This window comes from Mesoplodon mirus (genome assembly GCF_964341445.2).
Source record: "Mesoplodon mirus genome assembly, chromosome: 11".
Classification (NCBI taxonomy): domain Eukaryota; kingdom Metazoa; phylum Chordata; class Mammalia; order Artiodactyla; family Ziphiidae; genus Mesoplodon; species Mesoplodon mirus.
Window position 1 is genome coordinate 98,557,006 of NC_138987.1, and position 22,835 is coordinate 98,579,840.

Consider the following 22,835-nt stretch of genomic DNA (forward strand, 5'->3'; position numbering starts at 1 on the left):
ACCGGGAAAGCTGCGGAGGTTGGGTTCTCCAGAGACACGCCCTCCCCTCCCCGCCGAATCTAGAGGTGGCACCTCGGAAGCCAGGAGATACTCATACCCAGGAGTGAGTAACTGGCAATTATCAGAAGATTAGCATCTGAGGTCTGGTCACGACAGCAGTGGCTGACCCACCTTGTGAAGGTGGCCCGAGGCTTCTGGTTTATAAGAGGGTTGTACGGGTGACCCAAAAGTTAAAAAAAAAAAGGTCATCAATTGGTTGTACTGCAATGACACACACAGGTGACCCTCCAGGTTAGGATTTGCATTTTACCCCAGCACCAACGGCGGCCAACAGAGTCCTGACACAAGAAAGTTGTGCTCCACGCTGAGGATTGCTGGTCAAGAAAGAAGTCAAAAGAGCCAGAGAATTTAGGTCAAGGTGAGTTTATTGTCCAAATAGCATAACCTAATTGCATCCAAAACCATTTTCAAATCCATCTTTAAGCTAGTCAGAAAAACAGGTTATTATTTTTAAAAATCACTTAACACTGAACAGATAGGACCTCTGAAAAGGCAGCTTGACTATACCATGTCACCATCATGGCCAATACAACATTTTTTTCCCATACTTCCTAAAAACTTTCTGTGTATACTGATCATGCTACTTTAGCACTTGCTCGCATGCCGACCAAATAAACACCCACACCTCTTACAGAGTACATGGTGAGAGAATAAAATTGACTGGATATGGCATCACACTCATTTTAAAGCAAAAAAAAAAAAAAATTATAATAATAATAAAAGAAAGTCCAAGACAAGAAACTGTAACTGAGAGAGAGAGAGAGAGAGAGAGAGAGAGATCTGAGGTACATGGTAATGAACATAATGGAAAAAATCCAATGGCCTGGTGATCTGCCGGGGATTTCAGAGCTGGCCAGCAGTAAGAAATACAACCAATTAAAAAAAACAAAAGAAACCACGAGAACTTTTTTTTTTAAAGGATAGGCACCTGTCAAAATACACTGGCTACTGTAATGGCTACAGTCAGTAAGGCACTTTTTTCCCCAAAGTAGGCTGCAGGCAAAGGGATAAATGTGGCAGCTCCAGCATGCGTGTGTATGTTTGCCGATGGCTTCTGGAAACCTAAGCCACGAATCGGGTCTGACAGCCCAGCCAAGTCTAAAAGCAGAGACACACGGATACAGAACAGTGGTTCTGGCTGAAGTGACGGTTCTGGGTCATTTAGAATCCAGAATCATGAAAAGCCAAGTGGGATGAGCAAGCCATACACGTCCTCTTGAATCTCCCGGCCCTATTTTGTACAAACGGGTGACAGGAACCGCCCCGAGCCCACTGTGCTCCGTAGCTACAGAGCGTCTGCTGGCTGAAGGGGACTTTACCGTCTCAGCACTAATTTCCCTTTTAAAGCTATTCTCAGGGTCGGACTGTCTCAAAGATAAACAAAGAGGAATCCTTTTGGCTTAGAAGTCAGCTGGCTTACTCAGATTCCCCCCCATTCTTACTTCCCATTTCCACTCTACCAATATTCTCTTCTTGAGCTAGACAATTATTTACATGAGATAAGGTGCGAGTCTATTTCTTCTCCCAGCCCTGCCCCCTGTGGCCCGTGGAGGGAAAATGCCCCTGCCCTCTTTGAGAAAGTCATCCAATCCTGCTACCGTCCTAACCCGGCAGTCCCAGGGCTCCCAGGGCAGCGTGGACATGGCCTTGGGGCCGGGCTGCAGCCCCTTCGGAAGGGAAGCCCCCGATGCCCACAGTCGGGGTGGCGTCCCCTCGGAGCCACACGTGCCCGACTCGGGTGCTGAAGGAGGCCGAACCGGGCCTCCGCTACAGCACGCACACCAACAGAGACCTGGCTGGGGGACGCAGTGCGCTGCTCAGTGGGGTGGGGCAGTTCCAGAGGACAGCCTCCCCGGACAGAAGCCCCTTCTCTCAGCCTAGGGGGGCGCATTCTGCTGAAGCATCAGTCCCCTGCCCCCGCCTGCAGGCTTCTCGGCTGTTATGAACCCGCATGGAACTGAATTATGCTAAGCATATATTTTTGGCATACAAGGATTTTCCCCCGTAGGATTTGGCCAAAATAGGGGAAGGAACAAAATTTGGCAGGTTAGGGGAACAACTTAGCTCCCACTGATGGAGAAAAACATATAAACAAACCAAAAAAAACCAAAACCAAAAACAAAAACCATATAGAGGAGGAAGAAGAGAAAGAAAGACAACAAGGTAGAAAAAGACCAGAATAGGTTTCGAACCCTCTTAGTGGGAGGAAAGAGAAAAAAATGCTTGGGGAGAAGTGAACTCCTCTGGGACGAAAACTCCTACCGAGGAAACCAAGATCCAAGGAGCGGGTACAAGCCAGTTCAACAAAGCCGGGGTCCCTTCTTTTGTGTTAAGGAGAGAGAAGGCAGAAAAGCTAAACTACCGAGCACCCTCCTCATCAGCAACCCTACACCTCCCATCACACTAGGCCCCGAGGATGGGAAGAAGACAAAGCCAGAAGGCCCCAGTGGCCCCCTGGGGGCTCCAGGGCTGGGAAGAAGAAAAAGCCAGAAGGCCCCAGTGGCCCCCTGGGGGCTCCAGGGAAAGTGGAAAGTGAAGGACTCTGGGGGAGTCTGTTGGCCTGTTTCCTTCCTTATTTGTCAGGTTCTCTCATTTGCTGCTTCCCTCTGAGCTTAGCGGCTGGTCACTGTTCAAGGGATCTGTATAGCTGGCTTTCTCTTTAGGTTCCAAGACTCCCAAGAACTCTAGGGCCCATGCATTCCTCCATCCTGTGGAACTCCTCAGGGCCCAGAAGAGTGGCCTGTGCAAAGTGTGCTCCCGATAAAACACAGGCTGCTCAGCCTTCCTCTCCAAAACCTCAGAATACAGCACCCACTGGCCCACCAGAAATCCCTAGAATGTCAGGGTCATGTAACTCACCAAGTCCTGAACCCTTCTAACAAGGGAGACTGACTCATCTGGAACTGCATCTCTGCAGAGAAGCAGCCTCCCTACCTCCCTTCGACCACCAATCCAATACTCATCTGACCCATTTTTCCAACCATGCCAATTCAACGCACGATCTAAAACCTGAAAACCATTCAGTGTCACTTAGCAAGGACCTGGCTGCGCTTGCCTGCCGCAGGCCAGACAGGTGGGAGCAGTTGCCGTGGCAACCCTACCTGCTGCAGGTTCAGACCTAGGAAACCCTCCGAGATCATCCTGAACGGGGGCTGCCCGTATCCGGGAAGGGGGCCAGAGAGAGGGGAAATGTTCCAGATGAAAGGACCCAAAGCAGATGAGAGCCCTGCTTTAGAAAGGCCTGCAAGATGAGACTCTCCAGATAGCCTGCTGGAATTCTCTAGTCTGTGTCCTGATCGCCGGTACCCAAGCGGTACCTAGTCCACTGCATCAACCTCTGTGCTGAGTGTCAGCCTTGCGGGGGAGGGGAAATCCCTTGGTTCAATTGCATTTTTTCCATCATGATGAGGATACCAGAGTCAGAATGGAAGCCTGATGACCTTCACCACGGAAGAGGTCCCTGGGCGTGAGACCCTGGGGCCAAATCCTCCACCTTCCACCTGGGAGGGGCTGCGGCCTCCTCCCCGCCATCTGCCTTCCCTGACTAATGGGCTCCCAAGCAGAAACTGTACGGTTGTGAGGTATTATGAGAACAAAAATGTGAACCATTTTCTTGTGTAGCTATTGAGTTTGTCCAGTAAACCTGAGGTAAAGAATACTCTGTCTTTGAAGGATGTGACCAGAGAGGAAAAAAAAAAAAATCCATGAATACGCTACCAGAAGAAAACAAACTATGTATGGAAGGGCTTTTCCAGTACGAAGAACTCCTATCTCAACCATCTACTTCAGGACTTGGAAATTTAAGCGGTAAAATAATATATTATAAAATTGTTTATAAAATAGCAGCACACTCGGTGAAACATTACAGCTAGGTACTGTTAATGTGGATAACAATGAATGATCTTAGCTTCTTAGCAGCGCAAAAAAAAAAATAATAAAAAACTGAACATAATAAAATGAAAAATAAGAGACCCTTAGATTTTTCTCCATCTTAAACCCTTATACTACGAAACAAGGCAGAATCTGTGTATAAAACAATTCTTCAAAGTAGCCCTGTTCTGATCTTTTTTTTATTTTTACTTAAAAAGGCAAATATTTTAATAGCTTCATTACCTGTCAATTATAATTGTGCAAAAAAAAAAAAAGTTGGTGCTTCAACCTCTCTGCTAACTGAATGCCTCTAAGACGTGGAGAGGAAAAAAAATTCAAGTACGCTGAATGCAACCTTGCAATGAAATCAACAAAAAAACGGAAACGGGAACAAAATGCCACACTGATGACCCGCTGTCTGTCTTTGCACCAGCAATAACGTTTTTTTCCATGTCCAAAGGAGGAGTATAGAGGTGGGAATTAAGATCCTTCTGTGCCATCAAAATGGTAACAGAGCTTTGTTTTTAGGAATGTTGTGATGGGGATTTCAGCGGAAGAGGGTGTGTCTTGAGTTCCGGTGGGGATGCCAGAGAGTGTCAGATACAGGACAGCAACCCAACTGGGGGCAGGAGGGGTGGGGGCACAGGAGGAGAAGGGAGGCATCTACTCTGCATGATTTGCATAAACCATCCCATCTATCCCTCGGGAACAATTTTTCAAAGTGCTTTTCGAATGGAATGGTTTATACCAAAACGCTCACCTGTGGACCAGACACGCCAATCAGCACCAAAGAATTCGTTTGTTTCCTAATGAGGGATGCCAAGGTCACATTACTCTCTTGAACACATCAGGAGAAAAGTTTCCATTCCAGATCCCACCCTCGGGCTCCATCTGCCTCCATTTCATAGGAGTTTTGGGGATGGCCCGTAGCTAGATTGCCCCTTTTCGATAAAAATTGGGTGGTGTCTGCAACGAACCATGTTTGGAAGAAGAAGCAAGATGTAGAAAAACGTGAAACCCCAGGATCCAATCACCTGTGTCCAACGGGCAAAACATCATGTCTTTTAGGTAGCAGCTACTGTAGACAGCAAGAGTTGTCACTAGAGACCCAGCAACGCTCCTGACCTAGTAACAAACAGGTGGTCGGGAGAAAGGGCGCTTCTCCATCCAAAATGGTTCCATCGCACTGAGATTATTTTGTAACTCCCTCCCCGTCCTGCCCCTCCTTATTTCTAACTCCTTCTCGAGTTCATTGCTTTGCAATCTAATCCTGCCATAAATGGCATCCGCAATTCCTCGACATTATCCTACCAGGGGGTATATACATGCTAGTTCATAACAGGAAAAAAAAAAAGTCTCTAATTTGTTCCCATAGTGCAGGCATACATTTTCGCTAGCTACTCTGCAGGTTTTCCTGTAAGCATTTTACTATGACTTTTAACATCATCAAAACAATAACTGTTCGCATATATACGGGATTCCCTTCTGTTGTACTTCAAATAGGCACCAAATGCTTTTAATGATTCCGTGTTTATAGGACCTTTATCTCTCACATCTAAAAGATCTTTCAATATGATCTAGGCGGGGGCAGATTTTTTTTTTTTTTTTTAAGTTTCATCCTAAAACGTAAGAGAACAAAACACAACCAGAGAGAAGGAGAGAGCGGATTGGACGCTTCTCTCCCATTCGGCCTGCCCGACATCCTCACAGGTCAATATCCCGCACGTCTGTAGGGGTGCTGGCTTGGTCCAGCTCGTCCTCCGACTTGGATCCGTCGCCCTGGTCCTGACGGTACTGCTGCAGGCTGTTTAGCAGCACCACCTCAATCTGCTCCTGGCAGGCTTTGAGGCAATCCTAGGGGAAGAAGGGTCCAGACCAGAGCTGTTAGCAAGGGCAACAGTACGCAGAGCAACTGACGAAGAAAACAAACACACACGCTTCAAGCCCCGCCTAAGTCTGCGCTCGCTTTCCCGTAGAAAGAAAGTTGCAATGTACAGGACAGGCATCCTTCCGGTGCCGGAACCTCACCACTCCAAGTGGGGTCCACGGCCCGGCAGCATCAGCACCATCTGGGAGCTTGTTAGAAATGCAGAACCTGGGGCTTCCCTGGTGGTCCAGTGGTTAAGCATCCACCTTCCAATGCAGGGGACGCAGGTTTGAGCCCTGGTTGGGTAACTAAGATCCCACAGGGCGCAGGGCAGCTGAGCCCACGGTGCCACAACTACTGAGCCTGCACGCTCCGGAACCCACACGCCAAAACCAGAGGCAAGCCTGCGTGCCGCGATGAAAGATCCCGAGTGCCATGACTAAGACCCAACGCAGCCTAATTAATTAAAGGAAGAAAAAAGAAATGCAGAACCTCATCCCTGTCCAGACCGGTCAGATCAGAATCTGCATTTTAGCAGAAGCCCAGGTGAACTGTATGCACAGGACCTGGGCAGCACTGGCCAAGATGAGCGGCCGTGTGTGGCCACACAGTGCCTGGTAATCCAAGGGCCAGCGAGATGCTTCCCACCTGGGGACACGGGGAGGTGAGAGGGAAAAGGGGAAGGCCAGCCATACAGACAGTGTGACCGTACGAGACTACCCAAGGGATAGATAAGAAAATGGACTGAACTACACTGACCCTCATAGCAACTGCGGAACCGCTTAAAGACAAGCAATCTGTTTTTCGCTTATTTATCGTTCCCTTAACTCTCATAAAAATACAACACAGAAATGTTTACAAAATTCTGGACACTTGAGCCGTCTAATTTGGGAATAGGCAAAAAATACTGCAGCATTGCTTTGATATTAGTCTATATTTGGTAGGGAAGATTCAGAATGTGTTGATCTCAGGCAGATGCTTCTGTTAGCTGGGTGGCATGGGTCACGGCAGCAATTCGTGGGTGTCACTAGGGAGGGATGGTGGTTGGTACTAGCAAATGGGAGGTGAGCTGAAGAAATTGCTCTTAGGAGCTATTTCCCAACATCTTTCCTTGGCAAGCCTGCTTTCCTGTGCTCTCATAAGCAGCACAGACACGTGGAAAATAGGTTAAATTCGCTCTGCCTGGGTCCTTCCACAGTTTAATGTATGTTTCCCTTGTGCTTGTTTCCCCGTGCAACTGCCCAGTGGTCACTGTTTGCTGAGCACCGAAGCGTTATCTCTATTTTCCAAAGATCTAAAAATAAAGTTGGGGTTCTCAGGAACACCGTTTCCATACGCCCACATTTTCCTTCCTTATCTCTCATCCATTTCAGCTTTTTATGAAAATCAAGATTGGGAGCAATGGCAGACCGAGCACCAAGGGCAGAGATGAAATTTCACCTGCAATGAATTAAGAGTGACAAGAAGGCAGGGGTATTTGCTGTCGCCCCACCAGACTTGCAGGCAGCCGCTAAGTTATTTTCCTTCTCTGACCTCAGTTTCCCCACTTGTAAAATAAGGCTCAGGAAACGCTCACAGACGGAGGATCAACTGAGATCATGTGGACAAAGCGCTAAGTTCAACACACGACAATCATTTATGATGAATAGAAAGAAGTCCATCCTGGACTGTGAAAGAATTCCTGAGATTTCTTTGAAACGAGGTATGAACGAGCATTTGCTCAGGATAGGTGAGGCGGGCAGTGCAGCGGGCACAGTGGATGGAGCGTCCGGCAGGGCAGACGTACCCCGGCCCAGAGCTCTCCGTCCCCAGTGAGAAAGAGCCAGGGACTGGCCACTGAGGACCCACCAACATTTCTCAGACTGGCCTGTGGCCTCGCCTGGTCATGTCCTCTAACATGCCTGACCCCCTAACTGGTGAATTAGAAGCTGATGGGCCTCGCCCACTGCCTGCTCTGCCCGTCCAGCACTCCTCCTCCAAGGCCCATCCTGCAGTGGCCGTGCTTCTGGTCACTCACCACTCACGAAGGTGCTCGGTGGTGAAGGCTAAAGGCAGGATGCTTCTAAGGGCACCTGCATTTCAGTGGAAGGCACTAGAGGACCCGAAAGCCTTATGATCTCAAACAATTAGTCTTTTTTTTTTTTTTTTTTTTTTTTTTGCGGTACGCGGGCCTCCCACTGTTGTGGCCTCTTCCGTTGCGGAACACAGGCTCCGGACGCGCAGGCTCAGCAGCCATGGCTCACGGGCCCAGCCGCTCCGCGGCATGTGGGATCTTCCCGGACCGGGTCACGAACCCGCGTCCCCTGCATCGGCAGGCGGACTCTCAACCACTGCGCCACCAGGGAAGCCCTCAAACAATTAATCTTAAAGAACAAGGGTAACAACGTAAAAACTGGCGAGAGTCAAAACTCCTCTGGCTTGTCCCTGAGGAAGCTCCTGGCCAATCCTGTCCGACTTTCCTTCCTCCAAGGCTCTATTTCTGGGTCAGCACATCTGCCACCCCAATAATACGACAAACTCAGGATGCCGTGATCATCACTGCCTTAGCCACACCAGCAGCCGAAATGGATGGTCCTCCAAACAGGGAGACCAGGCTCTGCAGAGCTAAAGAACTTGATCTGGGGCCACGGACAGTCTCCCTTTGCGTCACCCATGTTCCTACTGTTCCCGGTATTTAGACTTCCCTCCCAGCAGCCTTAGACCCTAAAGGAACAGTTCTGAGAAAGGCCTACAGGGAGGGCTGGCACACTGGGCAGTGACTTCTATGGGACTTCAAGAGAACACAGGCGTCAAATGTCATATTTATGTAACTTCCAGCCAAAAACAGCTTTCCCGAATAAAATGAAGAAAGATTTCACATAAAACGTAAACTCTCCTTTCTTGATTTTTCCAGTCCCATTTTAATTTCAATCTAAATCATTCCTGACTATGGCCAGCTCTTCCTCTTTGATACCTCTTACTGCAAAGGAAAAGGGACGACTATAGCAGTTCCCCCAGAAATGAGGGACCCTGAGGCCCGTAGGCTCAGCTGTGACAGAGCAGGAAGCTAAAGCTCTTGGTGGGTCAGTGGTGTCCCTCATTCCTGGAAAGCGCTCTGGGGTCTCCGTCTAACCCTCCTCTGGTTCCACTGCTTCATGACTTGGCTGTCCTAATCTGAGTTTCAACTGCGGGGACCTCTCGCTCTCGGCTAGATGAAAACCTACGTAAGGGCAAGGGCTTGTCTTGAATAAAGGATGTTGCACATTCTACTCTGACAGCGGCAGGAAGGAAATCGGCATCCCTCTTCCTGGAAACAGGGCTCACTCCCTGCATTTTAAACCTTCCTTTAGGGTTGCAGGAGCCCTTCTTGGGCGTCCCAAGAGCGTGTGGATTTCCTGTGAGCTGGTGGAAAGTGAGGTCCGAGGGAGGGTGGGCTGGTGCCCCTACCTCCGCAGACACGCCCCTCCACCCAGTCCACCCAGCCCCGGTCTTGCCGGAGGGGCTCCCAATCTCCAGAGTGGGTAGGAGAGCGCCGGGGGGACTGGGGTGGGAGGGGTGATCTGGAGGAAGGAGGAGGCCAAGCCCAGAGAAGGAAGCAGAAGGGGGACAAGTCGCAGAGCCTGAAGGGAACCCAAAGCAAAGCTGGAGAAGAGGGATGGCCACGTGTCCACGGGCGGAGTTCGAAGGCGACACACACAGATCCTAACAGAATCTGGGAACGGGGGGGGCTCTGGGGGGCTTTTGGAGATCGTACAGCCAGCGGCGCCCACTTCACAGCTGGGGGAACCGACCCGAAGCTGGCTCCTCCCCAATCACACCTAGTTAAAAATGAACCCTGGCCTTCAAAGGGCGAGACTCCAATTCCAGAACTGTCTTCCCTGTGCGCCTCTCTGCCTCTTCCGGGCTCTAAGGAAAGACAGAGCACAGAATCTCCGAGAAAGGGAGACACAGCCCAAGTGGCCTGGAAAACCCCCGACAGCGCCTCCGATGAAAAGATGCTCCGTGTACGGCAAGTGCCGCGGCTCCCGGCCCTCTGCTTCTCGGCAGCCTCCAAAAGCACCAGCCATTGTGTCGAGATGCCCCAAATTAAGCTGATTAGAAGGAGAGCCATAATGCTCGTCTGTCAGCCTGGACAGGTGGCACTCCACAGTGCTGGGGGTCGGGCAGGCCTCCAGCTCGATGATGCTAGGGCCCCTCCCCCCCTCCCCCGCCCGCCCCCCGGCCCGGAGCCCTGACAGCGGCGTTTGTGATGCCCGGCTCCTTCCCCGGCCCCACTTCCTCCGCGTGCTGGCTCCAGCCCCGCGCCCCGCACCCTCCTCGGCCCTGTGAATGGGCTGCGGAACTGCTACCATCAGCCTCCAGTGTCACTGCATCACGGCATTGTCACCACACACGCACTGCACTCAACAGGGGCACAAAGGGCTGAATGAGCCCCAGACCCGCGGCCAACTCAGGCACAGACAACTTAGGAAACTATCTCATTCTTCCTTTCTTCACAGCCTGTTGGGCTTATTTCCTTGAATACCAAATGAGGCCCGCGGCAAAAATCAAGCTCAAGCAGGAGCGGGAAGCATCAGCCTCCATTTCTGTTTCCTCTGCCGTCCCACCCCCGGCTTCCCTTCCAGCGACTCTTCTGGAGGCTTCTGACCACAGGCCCTGTTCAGGGCACAAAGGACAGTCTCAGGGACACAGGGGCCTCCAGGAGAAGGTGTGCTGTGAGGGCTCCGGGGACCAAGGCAAGGGTGGGGACCCTAGGATTCTGACATGCAGTCACAATCGAGTCTTCCCTGGCGCTGCGGATTGCTCACTGACAAACAGCATCCTAATACGGCCAGGATGACCCTAGGGGAGGGATGTCCTGGAATCTTCTTGGGCAATAGTTAAGAATTCAAGGGACTTCCCTGGCAGTCCAGTGGTTAAGACTTAGCCTTCCAATGCAGGGGATGTGGGTTCGGTCCCTCGTCAGGGAGGTAATAAGGTCTCACAGGCCTCCTGGCCCAAAAACCAAAACATAAAACAGAAGCAATATTGTGACAAATTCAATAAAGACTTAAAAAAAAAAGAAAAAAGAAGGCAACAGAGAGTTTTGGTGTAATCTAGGTAGAAAAGGATACATATAATGACAGGACGACACACATCTCTACCTGGTCTGTTAAATATCTTCCAATAACTTCCCATCTTCATGGCCTGTGAGCACCAATTCTACTTGTTCATTAGTGACTTAGGAAAATGGTGTCACGTGAAAACCAAGTGACTTGCTCTAAGATAAAGTCAGGTAAAACTCAGGGGACCCTGACATATTGTTACTGTTAAGACCTATCTAGCTTTTCCAAAAGACCTGGCGAGACCAAAGCACTAGAAACGCACTCGAAACCCACCTGACCAGCCTTTGTGCCCCTTCCTTCCTCCCCCGCCCTCCCCACGTCATTCCCCAACGACTCTGCCAGGGGATCTGGAGAAAAGGCTGAGTCAAAGTTGGGTCTCGTTCAAAAGAGTCTATATACAAGTGAACAGGGAGATAAAGGCTGGCACCAAGCTCTAGCAGGATGCCGAGGGGACGGAAGAGGAACCCCGATTCTGCCAGGGAAGTGGCCCAGTCGGTCCCCCCCTTCGCAAGCGGACCCTTGGCAACGGAAGCCCCGGTAGACGCTCCCCCAAAGCCAGAATGGCCTCTCTGGCTGGGGTCTGTTTTTAGCAACACTTAGGAGTAGAAGGAAAGGGTACTTAAAATACACCACCCTCTGAGACTTTTATTCCCTGTAAAACTGTCAGGCTTCTCACTCAGCTTTCTCTTTGGAATGAAGCGTTCCGGTTTATTTTGGCAACCAGAGCCAACAACAGAGGGCAGCTTTCTCAGGGCCGCGTGGGTCCCTCCTATCAAAGCTCTCCGCCGCCGGCCAGAGAGCCAGAGAGATGGCTCTGGCTGTTTCAGGGGAGAAAGAGGGGATCCTCTTTCTACAGTCATATCTCTGACAATCCACGGAAAAAGGACACCGTCAGCTGGCCCAGGTCTCTAGGTGCAAGGTGCAAGGTGCACGGGGCTAGCACACAACTGTAGGGGCTCTGGGGTCAAAGGCCGGCACTTCCCGATCCTTATCTGCCCGTGCACCAGGGCCCATAGGGCAGAAGGTGGTCTGGGCACTGGGCTTCTCTGTGGGAGGGCTCAACGCAAACCCCTGGACACTTCAGTGAGGCCCAAGGACATTATATGTCTACGTGGGCATCTACAACTTTTTGTTGTGGCAATATATACACCACCCAGCCCTGAGCGTCTTCATCAGTTTTAAGTGTACAGTGTTAGCTTTGAGTACATTCACTGTGTCGTGAGACCACCAGCCCCTCCAGGGCTTTGCTTCCCCAACGGAAACTCCATCCCCATTACACAATCACTCCTCCACCCCCTCCCCCGGGCCCTGGGAACCTCTATTCCACTTTCTGTCTCTATGGATTTGACTACGTCTAGGGGCCTCAGGACCTCATATAAGTGGCATCACACAATATTTGTCTGTGTCTAGCTTATTTCACTTAACACGTCCAAGGCTCATTCATAGTGTAGCATGTATCGGAATTTCATTTCTTTTTAAGGTTGAATAATGTCCTATGGCATTCACATACCACAGTTTCTTTCTCCATCCCAAGGACATTTTCAACCACCAAGTGATGGCTTCTACTCTGCATTTTACCTCAGGCCCGGAGAGCTCCTTCCCGAGGGCTGATTTCCTACTGCATGTCTAGTTCCAAAAACACCTGCTTAGCATCCATTCATTTGATCTTCATTTGCTGGGGTTTTACGTGCTTTACTGTGGGATCACCATACAATCGCTACGTTCCTTGAGAACAGGAACCTCGTCTTTTATTTTCCGTGTGCCGCCCACCCCCCCAACTTCTTCCACGCTGTCTGTGCCTTGCTTGTTCCTGGGCCTCGCTCACAAGGTGACAGCCTGCACCAAGAACTCTGCAGACAACACAGGCTGACGGGTGGGAGGACTGAGCGCCCGAAGCCCGGCACACACACAATAGCTGAGGCACCAGAGGACATCCCCAGGGAGAGTGGGAGTGAGGCTCTGGGGACCCGAGGTAAGCTGGGAACTTCCTGAGCTCTCCAACTGTTCTCTGAAAAAGTGGTACATGCATGCTTGGTTTTTCACATTAAAATGTTTAACCCGGGGCCGACGGGTGAGAACGAGGCACATGTGTGCATGTCCATTCAACAGCTGCGATTTTTAGAAGGAACCTCTAAGCCAGCTTTGTATCTAGTTGACCCAGTCTGACAGCAGACTAGGATGGCCTGGCTACATAGTATCTGCAAGGGGCAAGCGGTATCTCCCGTATGAAACGAGAGACTGGTTTGCGGACTTGAAAAGCAAGGCACAGACCACGAGCTCCACGGGCACCCCAGGGGCGACCTCTATCCATCTGAAGCCAGTAAGGGGTGACAGAGAGATGCGGGAGAACGCTGGAGACCTCGTGGGACAATCAGCCCATCAGGGCACATCTAGAAATATCCGAAGGGGGTTACAATGCTGGCGGGGGGTGGGGATCAAACACTTGTCACTGACATTTTTGTCCCTGGGGGTCGAGGAGGGGCTGGTCTTCAGCGGGTTGGGAGTCCTTTTGGCAAGGCAGCCTTAATAGGAGATATTCAGAAAAGGAAGGAAGCGTATCATTTCTATAAATGCTAAGTTCCGTCCAAGATTTGCCTCTAGAGGATTCGAAGAGCATTCTTCCCAGGAAGCGGCCCTGGAGGGTCTTGGATCTATATTTTGGAAACCATGCTTCAGAAGCCTGTTTGGAGCCAGCATTTGAAAAGCATCTCTAAGAACTGTTTCAGAGGAGAAGCCCTCCCTGTGCCATGTCCTTGAGATGGTAATGAAGGCCAAGGCAAAATCTGGGGGGGGGGGGTCGGGGGGGAGGCCAGCCAACCGCTGTCTTAGGCGTGCTGACATTTACCCTTTTGCCCAGCAGCCCTGGTGGAGGCACCGGCCCCAGGCCTGTAAACCACATTATCCCTTATAAGTCAATATATGCCCACAGCAGGGCATTCAGAATCCCCCTGACCATCCAGAGGGGGTCATCACAAAGTTCCCCTGCATTCTTGAGCCTCTCCATGGTGACTTGAGAGGGGCCTCAGAGCTGACACCCCTCTCTCGAGTGGCTTTAAACCAAAGGCCTTTTTCAAACAAAAAGATCCCAGGAGCTGCAGCGAGGGAGGAATGCAGGGTTCCCAGGCTGGACGTCAGAGCCTCCAGGTTCTGGTCCCAGGCCTGTGACCCCGGCTTCTCCCCCTCTCTGACCTCGCAGAATCAACCTTCTAAGGACCGCAATTTCCAGCTAGCTGAATCAGAGCCTCCCTGGACCCTGGGCTGACCCCCAAACCTCTCTTCTTCTAAGGAGCTCCAAATGCTGGCAACCAGAGTTACAGCCTCTGCACTGTCCACAGGGCACCCAGAATGGAAAAATCTATAGCTAATAATAGTTCCTCGCGTTTGTACGGCACTTAACTCTTTTTAAAGTGCTTTTTAATCCGTCATCACGTTGAGCTAAAGGGGAAGTGAGAGGCAGGCGGGGTGGAGAGGTCTGTGGAGGTGGACGCCTCCTAACGGTGAGGGGCCCCTCCGTCTCCCAAGCCCTGAGGTGCAGGAGGGGCTCGCTCCGGCCCTGCCTGCCAGCCTCAGCGCCCGTAAGCAGGCGAGAAAGCTCCACGCTGGAGGAGAGGCAGGCTGCGGATTGTACATAAATGGAAACAAGCAACAGGCAACAAGTCAGACCCATGGGGAAGCCCGGGCCACACAGGAAACTGGTCAGCAGCCCTCCCTCCCTCCTTGTCTCTGCTTGCGGAGTTCTTTTCTCTATCTGATGGCACGTGAGGCCTCACCTGCTGAATTCTGTACGACCGCGCGTGCCCATCTTAGAAAACAGAAACCAACAGCAACAAAGAACCTCTGCCACCTCCCCGTCGAACCAACTGTCTCTTTCCCCGAGCTGAGGAAAGAGAGGCCTGGTCTCAGCCAAGAGGACGGATGGGGGCCACCTACCACGTCGGTGTTGGTGATCTTGGCCAGAAGGTCCACCAGGGCATCGCCCGTGAGCGAGCTCACGTCCTCGTCCTGCTGGAGCCCACAGATGGCGGCCCCCACGCTTCCAGTCGCGATCATGGACGGCGGGTACATGGCGAACTTGAAGTCTGCGAGGACGAGAGGTGGAAGGTCAGGAACGAGGCGGAGGCAGGCGCTCCCCAGCCTGAGACACTCGGCAGGAGGGTGGCACAAGTGGCCCCTGGTCCCCACGGACGCATCCTCTCCTGATGCCGTTCATTTGCCCATGACTGTGGCGGTGCCAGATTTAAAAGGAGGGAACTGAGCAGAGCAGGGGTGTCTGAGACCAGTACAGACAAGACAACCCACATGCTCCACATGTGACACGAGCCAAGGGCTCCAGATGTTCGAAGGAGGGCGAAGTACGAGCAGGTAAATGTTAGGACGGAACGACAGCCCTGACATGACCCTGCCGCACCCTCCGGACAGGCACCAAGGACTAAGATGGCTCAGAACAAAAGAGATGATTTGATTGAAAAAAAAAAGAAAAGGATGGGACTTCCCCGGTGGTCCAGTGGTTAAGACTCCATGCTTCCACTGCAGGGGGCCCGGGTTCGATCCCTGGTCGGGGAACGAAGATCCCACAGGCCATGCAAGGAAAGTGGGAGAAGCAGCCATGGTGGGGGGGGGGGCTGGGGGGCAAGTTTCACACAATTCCCCACTTCTGCCCAGCGTCAGGGCCCTCAGGACGTTAGGAGAGAGGACAGGAAGTCAATCGAACGCCCAGTATTAGCCGTCCTCATCAGAGGAACGACTTGGTTTAGATTTTATGGCTTTGAGGCCTGAAGATCCCATTTTCTTGGGAAAAAAAGAGTGGTTTGCTAGAGACAAGCGTAAAAACGATGACACACTGGATGGGCTCGAACCCCCTCATTTTCCATTTCTCCAAGAGCAACTACAGAGGATGCTTTTATGTACCAGCCTGGGAGCCCAAACACCAGTTTCTTCTGGGGGGGGGTCCCCCAGAAGGGCTGGCAACTGCTGTCCATGGCAGGGAGGTAAGGACACACACCCCTTAGCCCTGCTCCTGCTGCTAAGGGCTCCCACCTGCCAACACGGCCAGGACCTGACTCGTTACAGCCTGTGTAATCCAGCCGTCAACCACGGAAGCTGTGTACAATCGGTACCTGAACATTGTGGATGAGAAACCGAGCTTTCTGAGTGTCCACTGCCCTCACCCTGCCCTGTGCTGATAGGTGAGAGATGTGAGAGTTTGGTCCCTGATCCTGACTGCAGCCCTGGAGCAGAGAGCATCTTCCACAAAGGGCTCTCTCTAGTTTTGCCATCATCCCAGTGAATTCACTGCATGTCGAAGTGGAAAGTGGGAGGGAGGGGGACTGCTGTAGAGGGAAGACGTGGGTCACACTTCCATTCCCAGCATAAGCACTGCGTTTAACCTACAGAAACAGTTCAACCTACTATCTCCCCCTCTTGCTATTCTATCAACATAGTCCAAGGACGCACTTTTATCAGTGACCCCATTGTCCACATCAGGTCAGTGGCGTCCTCAGAAACTGCGCTGGGTTGCTCCACCAGGCACACACCCTTCCCCTCCTGGCCGAATCCCATGAACACAGCAGGCCTGGCCGTCTGTCTGTCTTTCTCCATGGCCTTCTGTTCTTAGCCCACGCACCATCTCCACCTCTCGAGGGATGTATATATATTACGCCATTCCACCCAAAGCCTGCTGTGCTCTAACTCGTCGAGAGCCTTCTCTGTCCCCGGACAGTGACGAAGCCAGCCTCCCTGCCTCCCGCGCTGCTGTAGGTCTCTTCACATGGGGTCACAGGAGTGTTTCTCTGCCCAGTAACCTCGTTAGCTCCCCCCCGGGACATTCACAATGCAGAGGCAGCGGCCAGCCCGTGGCCCTGGGCCCACACAGGCCCTGGGTGGGAGCAGCTGGCAGGGAAGGGCAGGGCAGGAGGGGATCCCCGGCCCCCCTGCCCCAGGCCTCAGCCCAGGAAGCATAGCCCACACACGCCTATCTTTGCACCCCGCTGCCTGCAAACCCAACTCCCACTTCCAGCAAATGAATTAACTCTGGCAGTCAGGGCGTGTGGATGGATGATCCTGGGGTTGCCGAGAGGATCGTACCTCCCTTCTCGTTTTGTGGGAAAATGCCAAGGGACACTGTTCCCTGCCCTGCCCCCCAGAACTGGGGAGCAAGGGCTGCATGAACACAGCAGCCTCTGGGCAGCACCGACAGGGCCAGGGAAGCTAGGCTGGCCCTGCCGAGCAGCAGGGCAGTGACCCCCTCTAGGGCCCCGACAACTGCCCGGCTCTCCCGCAAAGCCAGGTCCAGCCCGTGGGACCCTGGGCGAGTCACTTGCTCCCTCCCAGCCCCCTTGGAGTCCCAGTTGTCTACGAGGAGGGTGGAGGTAGAGCAGCGCACTAACTGGTTTTTCTAACCACCTGCAACTCAGTACAGGGTCATGCAATGCATTTGTAGGTGGTGACCAGCATGTTTGGTTGCTGTTGAGTTGAACAAAATGTTAGAATAGAGAGTATCATGAAGTAACGCAAGTAGTGAGAGTCAATACTGTCTTAAGAAACATTTGTATCGATTTGACGTACACTGGCAGTTATCCTGAGTTGCCTTACAAAATGTATTTCTTCCTTTATGGTTTAGGTCAAAAAAGTTGGAAGATGGTAGGCTGGCTAATCTTCTCAGGGCCTTCCGGCTCTAACTGGCTTTTTACTTAAGGCTCTGGAGTAATAACGACTCTCAAGGAAAAGAATAAGGAAGAGACAATAGAACACAGCACAGCTCCCCCCAGGCAGCAAAGTCACAAGACATCTCTCTCCATCGAGCAGTTCTGCATGGCCTCAGGGGCTGCCCCAAGACCACACCCAGGGACACCCCCTCTCTGCTGGTAGGGGAACCGGCAGAGAGAAAAACACCTGAAAAAAACACCTGAAGGGTCGTGTCCTTGTACTAGCTCGTTAGCTAACCTCCACACTCACCCATGGAAAGTTCCATCCAACCCATTCAGCCATTTCTGGAAACCTTAAACTTTTGGCTATGGAACTGGATGGAGATAGATTCACAATATTTACTTGAGGGGACAAAAATAAGAACAGGCTTCATGAGGACATGCTATGATCAAGATTGCAACTGTCCATAAATATATAAATAGAAATGCATCGACATGCATGCACCTGGGGAAATTAGGAGAATACAAAGATGTATGTAAATTTCCCCACCATCCAGTGGGGGAAACATTAGTTATTCACAAAAATAAAATACAAAGTAACGATCTCTCCCAAATCTCTGAGTCTCTTGGTCAAGAATGCTGACAAGCTCTATGTTGGTGCTGAAGGTGTGCTTGGGGGTGAGGGTCTATCTCCATCCTCAGCTGCCCACCCGGAAAGCTGAAGTGTGTGTGACTTCCTAAGAACCCACCCCTCAGAGTGAGAGGCAATTAGCTGAGCAGGGACCCATTCTGATCGAGTTACGACGTGTTCCAGGCAGCACGATAATGATTCCCAAGACATGGGATGATGATTCCCCCAAGACACGGGACATATGAATAAAATACAGCATGGCGCGTTCTAAGTGGCTAAGTGACTTCTAAAGAAACGTCTCAAAGAAAGGAGGTGCCCACGTGGATAGGAGCATTAGAGACACACACTTCGGAGGATTCCCCAAAAGGAGGTGGGAAGGCTTTGGGCCAAGCAGCTCCAAGCACTGGAAGGTGGAGGCCACGGAGGCTGGTGACCTACCACCTACCAGCTGCGTGAAGGTGGGCAAGTTACCTGACCTCTCTGAGCCTCCATTTTTTCACCTACACGTAAGGATAATAATTATACTCTCATAGTGTAGTTCTGAGGATTCAACTAAGAGAACGGTGCCTGCTGCAGGGATGTGGGGAAACAGCAGGCCCTGCACAGCAAGGCCGGGAGAACGAGGGCTCTGCTCTGGCCGCCCTGAGGCTCTTTCACTCCCTGTGTGTGTGTGTGTGTGTGTGTGTGTGTGTCTCGCAGAACCGGCCTCATCGTGTCCCCGACACTGCCTCCTGCTGCTTTGTCAGCAGTGGGGGAAGCTGAGGCCTCACAGGGGGATGGAAAAGAGGGCACAAGCACACAAGGAATGAACGAGAAGTCGGACTATTCATTCCGCTGGGGTCACCCAGAGCCAAGGAACGGGTCCCATACCCCAGCAGCCCTGACCTGACCTCCACCTTCTCGGTGAGGCCAGCAGCGGCCTCACGGGGAACCCCAGCTTCACCGACCAGCCCAGGCAGTGTTCCTACTGTTTGCTTACTTGGCAAGGAATTAGCAAAGAACAAGGTGAAATTCACCTACTTCAAGACACTCCCTTTTACGGGTGAATCCATGAAATCTTGAGGGGTTAAGTGACTTGTCTAATGTCTGATGCCGGGCCTGGGCTTAAGATGGAGAGAGGCATCTGGACGCTGCACCCAGCGCTCTGTGAGACTCACCAGCAGGTAAAGAGCTCTTCAGAGGCACCGCCCACGCCCCACTGGGAACACACGGCCATCTTTCCCATCAGAGGCCGGAGAAAAGTCCAAAGGAAGGAGCCCTGGCTCAGGAGTCCAGGAGATGGGAACCCCTCCCGTCTGTGGCCCCAGCCCACTGTGGGATCCTGCAGAGACGCTTCACCACCCAAGGACCTCCTGGGGCCCCGCGGGGCTCCTTAATCTGGGCAAGGGCAGGAGAGCTGCTCCACGTTCATCAACTTGGTTAAGATTTCACTGAAGGAAGCGTTCTGAGCTAAGCGGGTTTGAAACCACAGATTACATGGCCCTGGGGGTGGCTTTATCCCCATTGTTTTGACTATGGTGGCTGAGGCCTTGACCGGCAAGGGTGACCACCGTGCTTCTGTTCACCACTAGGGGGCGAGAGGCGCTCGCTCCGAGGGGAAGAGAACCAGGGATGCCCTCCTCTCCCTCTCCTCCAACCTGCCTCAGGTGGGCCTTTAAAAGGCCAGAGCCGGTGGGGGGCTGGACGAGGGCCCTCAGCCTGCCCCCCACCCACCTTACAGCCAGGCGGGAAGTGAGATGGGCCCTGTAAAGCTGCCCGTCCCCACGTACAGAAGAACTGAGACTCCCGGTTCAACAGTCCACTTCCCTGGGGCCCCGTGACCACTCCTCGGTGGAGGGAACTCAGAGGGTCGCAGATGGAAAGGGCTTTCCATTCTTCCTTCCACCTTCCAACCACCCAGGTAGACCTCCCTTTCTGGATCAGGGGCCAAGTCGTGGACCCTCTCTGGGCCACCACTGTTCGGCTATAAACTAGGGATGAAGCGTCATGAGACACGTCTAGGTACGGCCAGGAGGATGGGGAAGCACTGGGGTATCACCATCCCTGGGGCCCAGGCCCGCTGGGCAGGGAGCCTGGATAGCTGAGGGCAGCACCTCGGGGTGGGGGGCTCCTAGGCACAGAGGGAGATGCGGGGTGCCGTGGGAAGGGAGGCTAAACACCTCCTCCCTCACCCCCACCCGCGCCAAGTTCAAACTCAATGCCACTGGCTCTTCTAAACTAACTGGAATCATCTGTTCAGTATGATGTCATGCATCAGGAATCTCCCCCACGCCGGCGTGCGATCCTGAGTCATCCCAATGGTCTCTTTCCTCGTTGGCAGACTTGGGGGCTCTGCCATCAGAGCGGCACCAGGGGGATGCTAAGGAACAGACGGCTGCCCAGCATCCAAAGCTCTAGGGAAGGTGGTTATGAAGGGCTCCCCCTCACCCCATGGCCTCCACTGACCAGCACCCGCCAAAGTCTCCGCCCCAGAGGCTGTTCAGGGTTGAGCAGGGGAGGGAAGGGGGCACCTCTCTCCATCTCACCACCATGTGAAGCCTCAGCCCGGGGAAGGAGGACTGACAGCCCAGCCCTTGCCGCTCCTTCCCCTTTCACACACAGGCACTCTCCACGGACTGCGGGACCACCGCCAGCTCTTTCACAAGCAGCTTTCCCCCTCAACTAGCCACACAGCCCCAGGTCGCTGCCCCTGGCTGCCGGTGCTCCTGGAGCTCTAAGGCAGAACATCCAGGATCCCTGGGGGGGAACGGAGCAGGACCTGTGCTGCTGTAACTCGCGCCTGCTACCTGCAGGCCTGTCCCAGGCACGCGCCCATTCCTCACACCCTGGCCCCAGAACGAGGCATCTCATCTAGCCAGAAGGTGTTCCCCTCAAGAAAAGCAGCCCCTTGGCTTTTACTCCGTCAGGCCCACGGCTCTAAAACCCCAGGCAGCGGGATGCCACGTGACTCGGCCATGCAGACACACTCAAGGGCAGATCAGGGAAAGAAATGCCTCTCAGACAGGCTCATCCCCTCTAGACCCAGGAAACGTCTAAGACCCTCCCTGTGCTCTGAGCGGTCCACACGTGGCGCTCAGTACCCGGCTGGAGGTGTTCTTATTCCCATCCTTCCCTGCCCGGGCCCCACGCTAGCTCCTCTCTCAAAAGGCAGTCTTCCCGACTTCCTCTGCCTCCCCTCAGACCTCTGTCCCCTGTCCCTGAATCCCAGGCTCCCTCCTCGGGCCTCAAACGTGGCAGCTGCCCCAAGGACCTGGCCAAGAAGGCCAGGAGTGGCGGATGGGATCCCCCATTTTAGAGCGTGGGCCTTTAGGCAAGCCGGGGATCTGCTTTTGGCCTGGGTCACTCCACCCACCCTCCCGACCCGAGTCAGAGATCAGCAAGGAGGGGTGGGCAGGTGGACCCCAAAAGGTACGTCCGTCAAGAGACAAGGTCAGAGCAGAGCTCCGGCTACCGACAGCTGGGCGACGGGGGAGCGCAGGGTCGGGGGTCAGCTGTCCTCGAGAGAAAAGGGCTGGTTGACCCCTTCTCCACCGTGAATCGTGACAATGGAGAGGAAGGGACGGCGGGGCCTGGGAGACAAAATGACAAGTCAATGAGGGGCTGACCTCTAGGGGCCACCAGGCCAGACAGCAGGAGGGGAGGACGCAGAAGGAGGGCGACGGTGCGCAGGGCAGCAAGAATCGCGGGCAAAGAATGGGCCCCCAGGGCTGCAGGAAGGGCGCGGGGCCCGGACACTCCACGAGGCTGGGCTGGGCCTGGATCTGGGAAGCTCAGGGACGGGAAGCCTGCTCTGGGATCCACAGAGGGGGGCTGGACCCTGCATCTGAGCCCGCAAAGGCCGAGCACGGCGTCCTGCTAAACTCAGACGAGGGCAGCAGGGTTAGGGTTAGGAAGGTCACTGTATCCACTCAGTAAGAGAGTCAGAATCGGAGGCATGTTCACATTTAGTACCAGGGCACATCGCCTACACCTTGCCTGGTTGACAAAGGACCTCCTTGTACATCACCTCTCTTCTGAGGTCCGTTTTCCTAACCACCTGAAAAGGCTGTAGGAGCGTCATGTGTCAATAGGCATATTTTGCAGATGAAGAGGCCTCCGAGAGGTCGCGGGGTGGTAAGTAGCAAAGCCCGACCTTGTGACTGTGACCAGGGCACGTACGCTATATTGCGGATAATGCGCTCAGCTTCGCAAGCTCCAGAGTAACACGTAACAAGATACTGAAAGAAGTCAAGCCCCAGGCCCACCTGTGCAATTCCAGTACATACCCCTGGCAACCGTGAACCCCGCCCTCTCACCCGGGGCAGGGGGGAAAGCTCCACCCAAGCAAGTTCTTTCCCTAACACTTCTGATTGTGAAAATATGAACTCCTGACGCTCTACCCTGGCCAACGATGGGTCCGGAGTTTCTCCCATGGCCACTACTGTTGGGCGGGGGGGGAAGATGGCGGAAAGTGGCCAAAGTTCAGTGTGATGAGACCGCATCAAACCACTGCCTTGAGTTTATCGGTTAATTGCAAAGCAAACGGGGCCAACGAGGACTATGTATCCATCGCGGGATCAACGGGGTGGATGTAGAGCTCTTAACGTGAAAAGGTGGTTGCAGTGTTAAAGGCTGCAATCAAAACCCCAACACGTGTTGGGAGGGCAGCAGAGCCCAGGCTCAGGCAGCAGTCCCTGCTG

General features: G+C 53.0%; 1 protein-coding gene across 1 annotated transcript in view; it reads right to left on the bottom strand.

The window, feature by feature from the left end:
* Nucleotides 1-407: 407 nt before the first annotated feature.
* Nucleotides 408-22,835, bottom strand: part of CCND2 (cyclin D2) — a 28,209-nt gene continuing 5,781 nt past the window's right edge. The window contains exons 4-5 of the mRNA XM_082635951.1: nt 14,812-14,960; nt 408-5,784 (exon numbers count right to left, since the gene is read on the bottom strand). Of these exons, the coding sequence (XP_082492077.1) occupies nt 5,635-5,784; nt 14,812-14,960 (299 nt within the window). The 3' untranslated portion in view covers nt 408-5,634. The remainder of the gene's footprint in view (nt 5,785-14,811; nt 14,961-22,835) is intronic.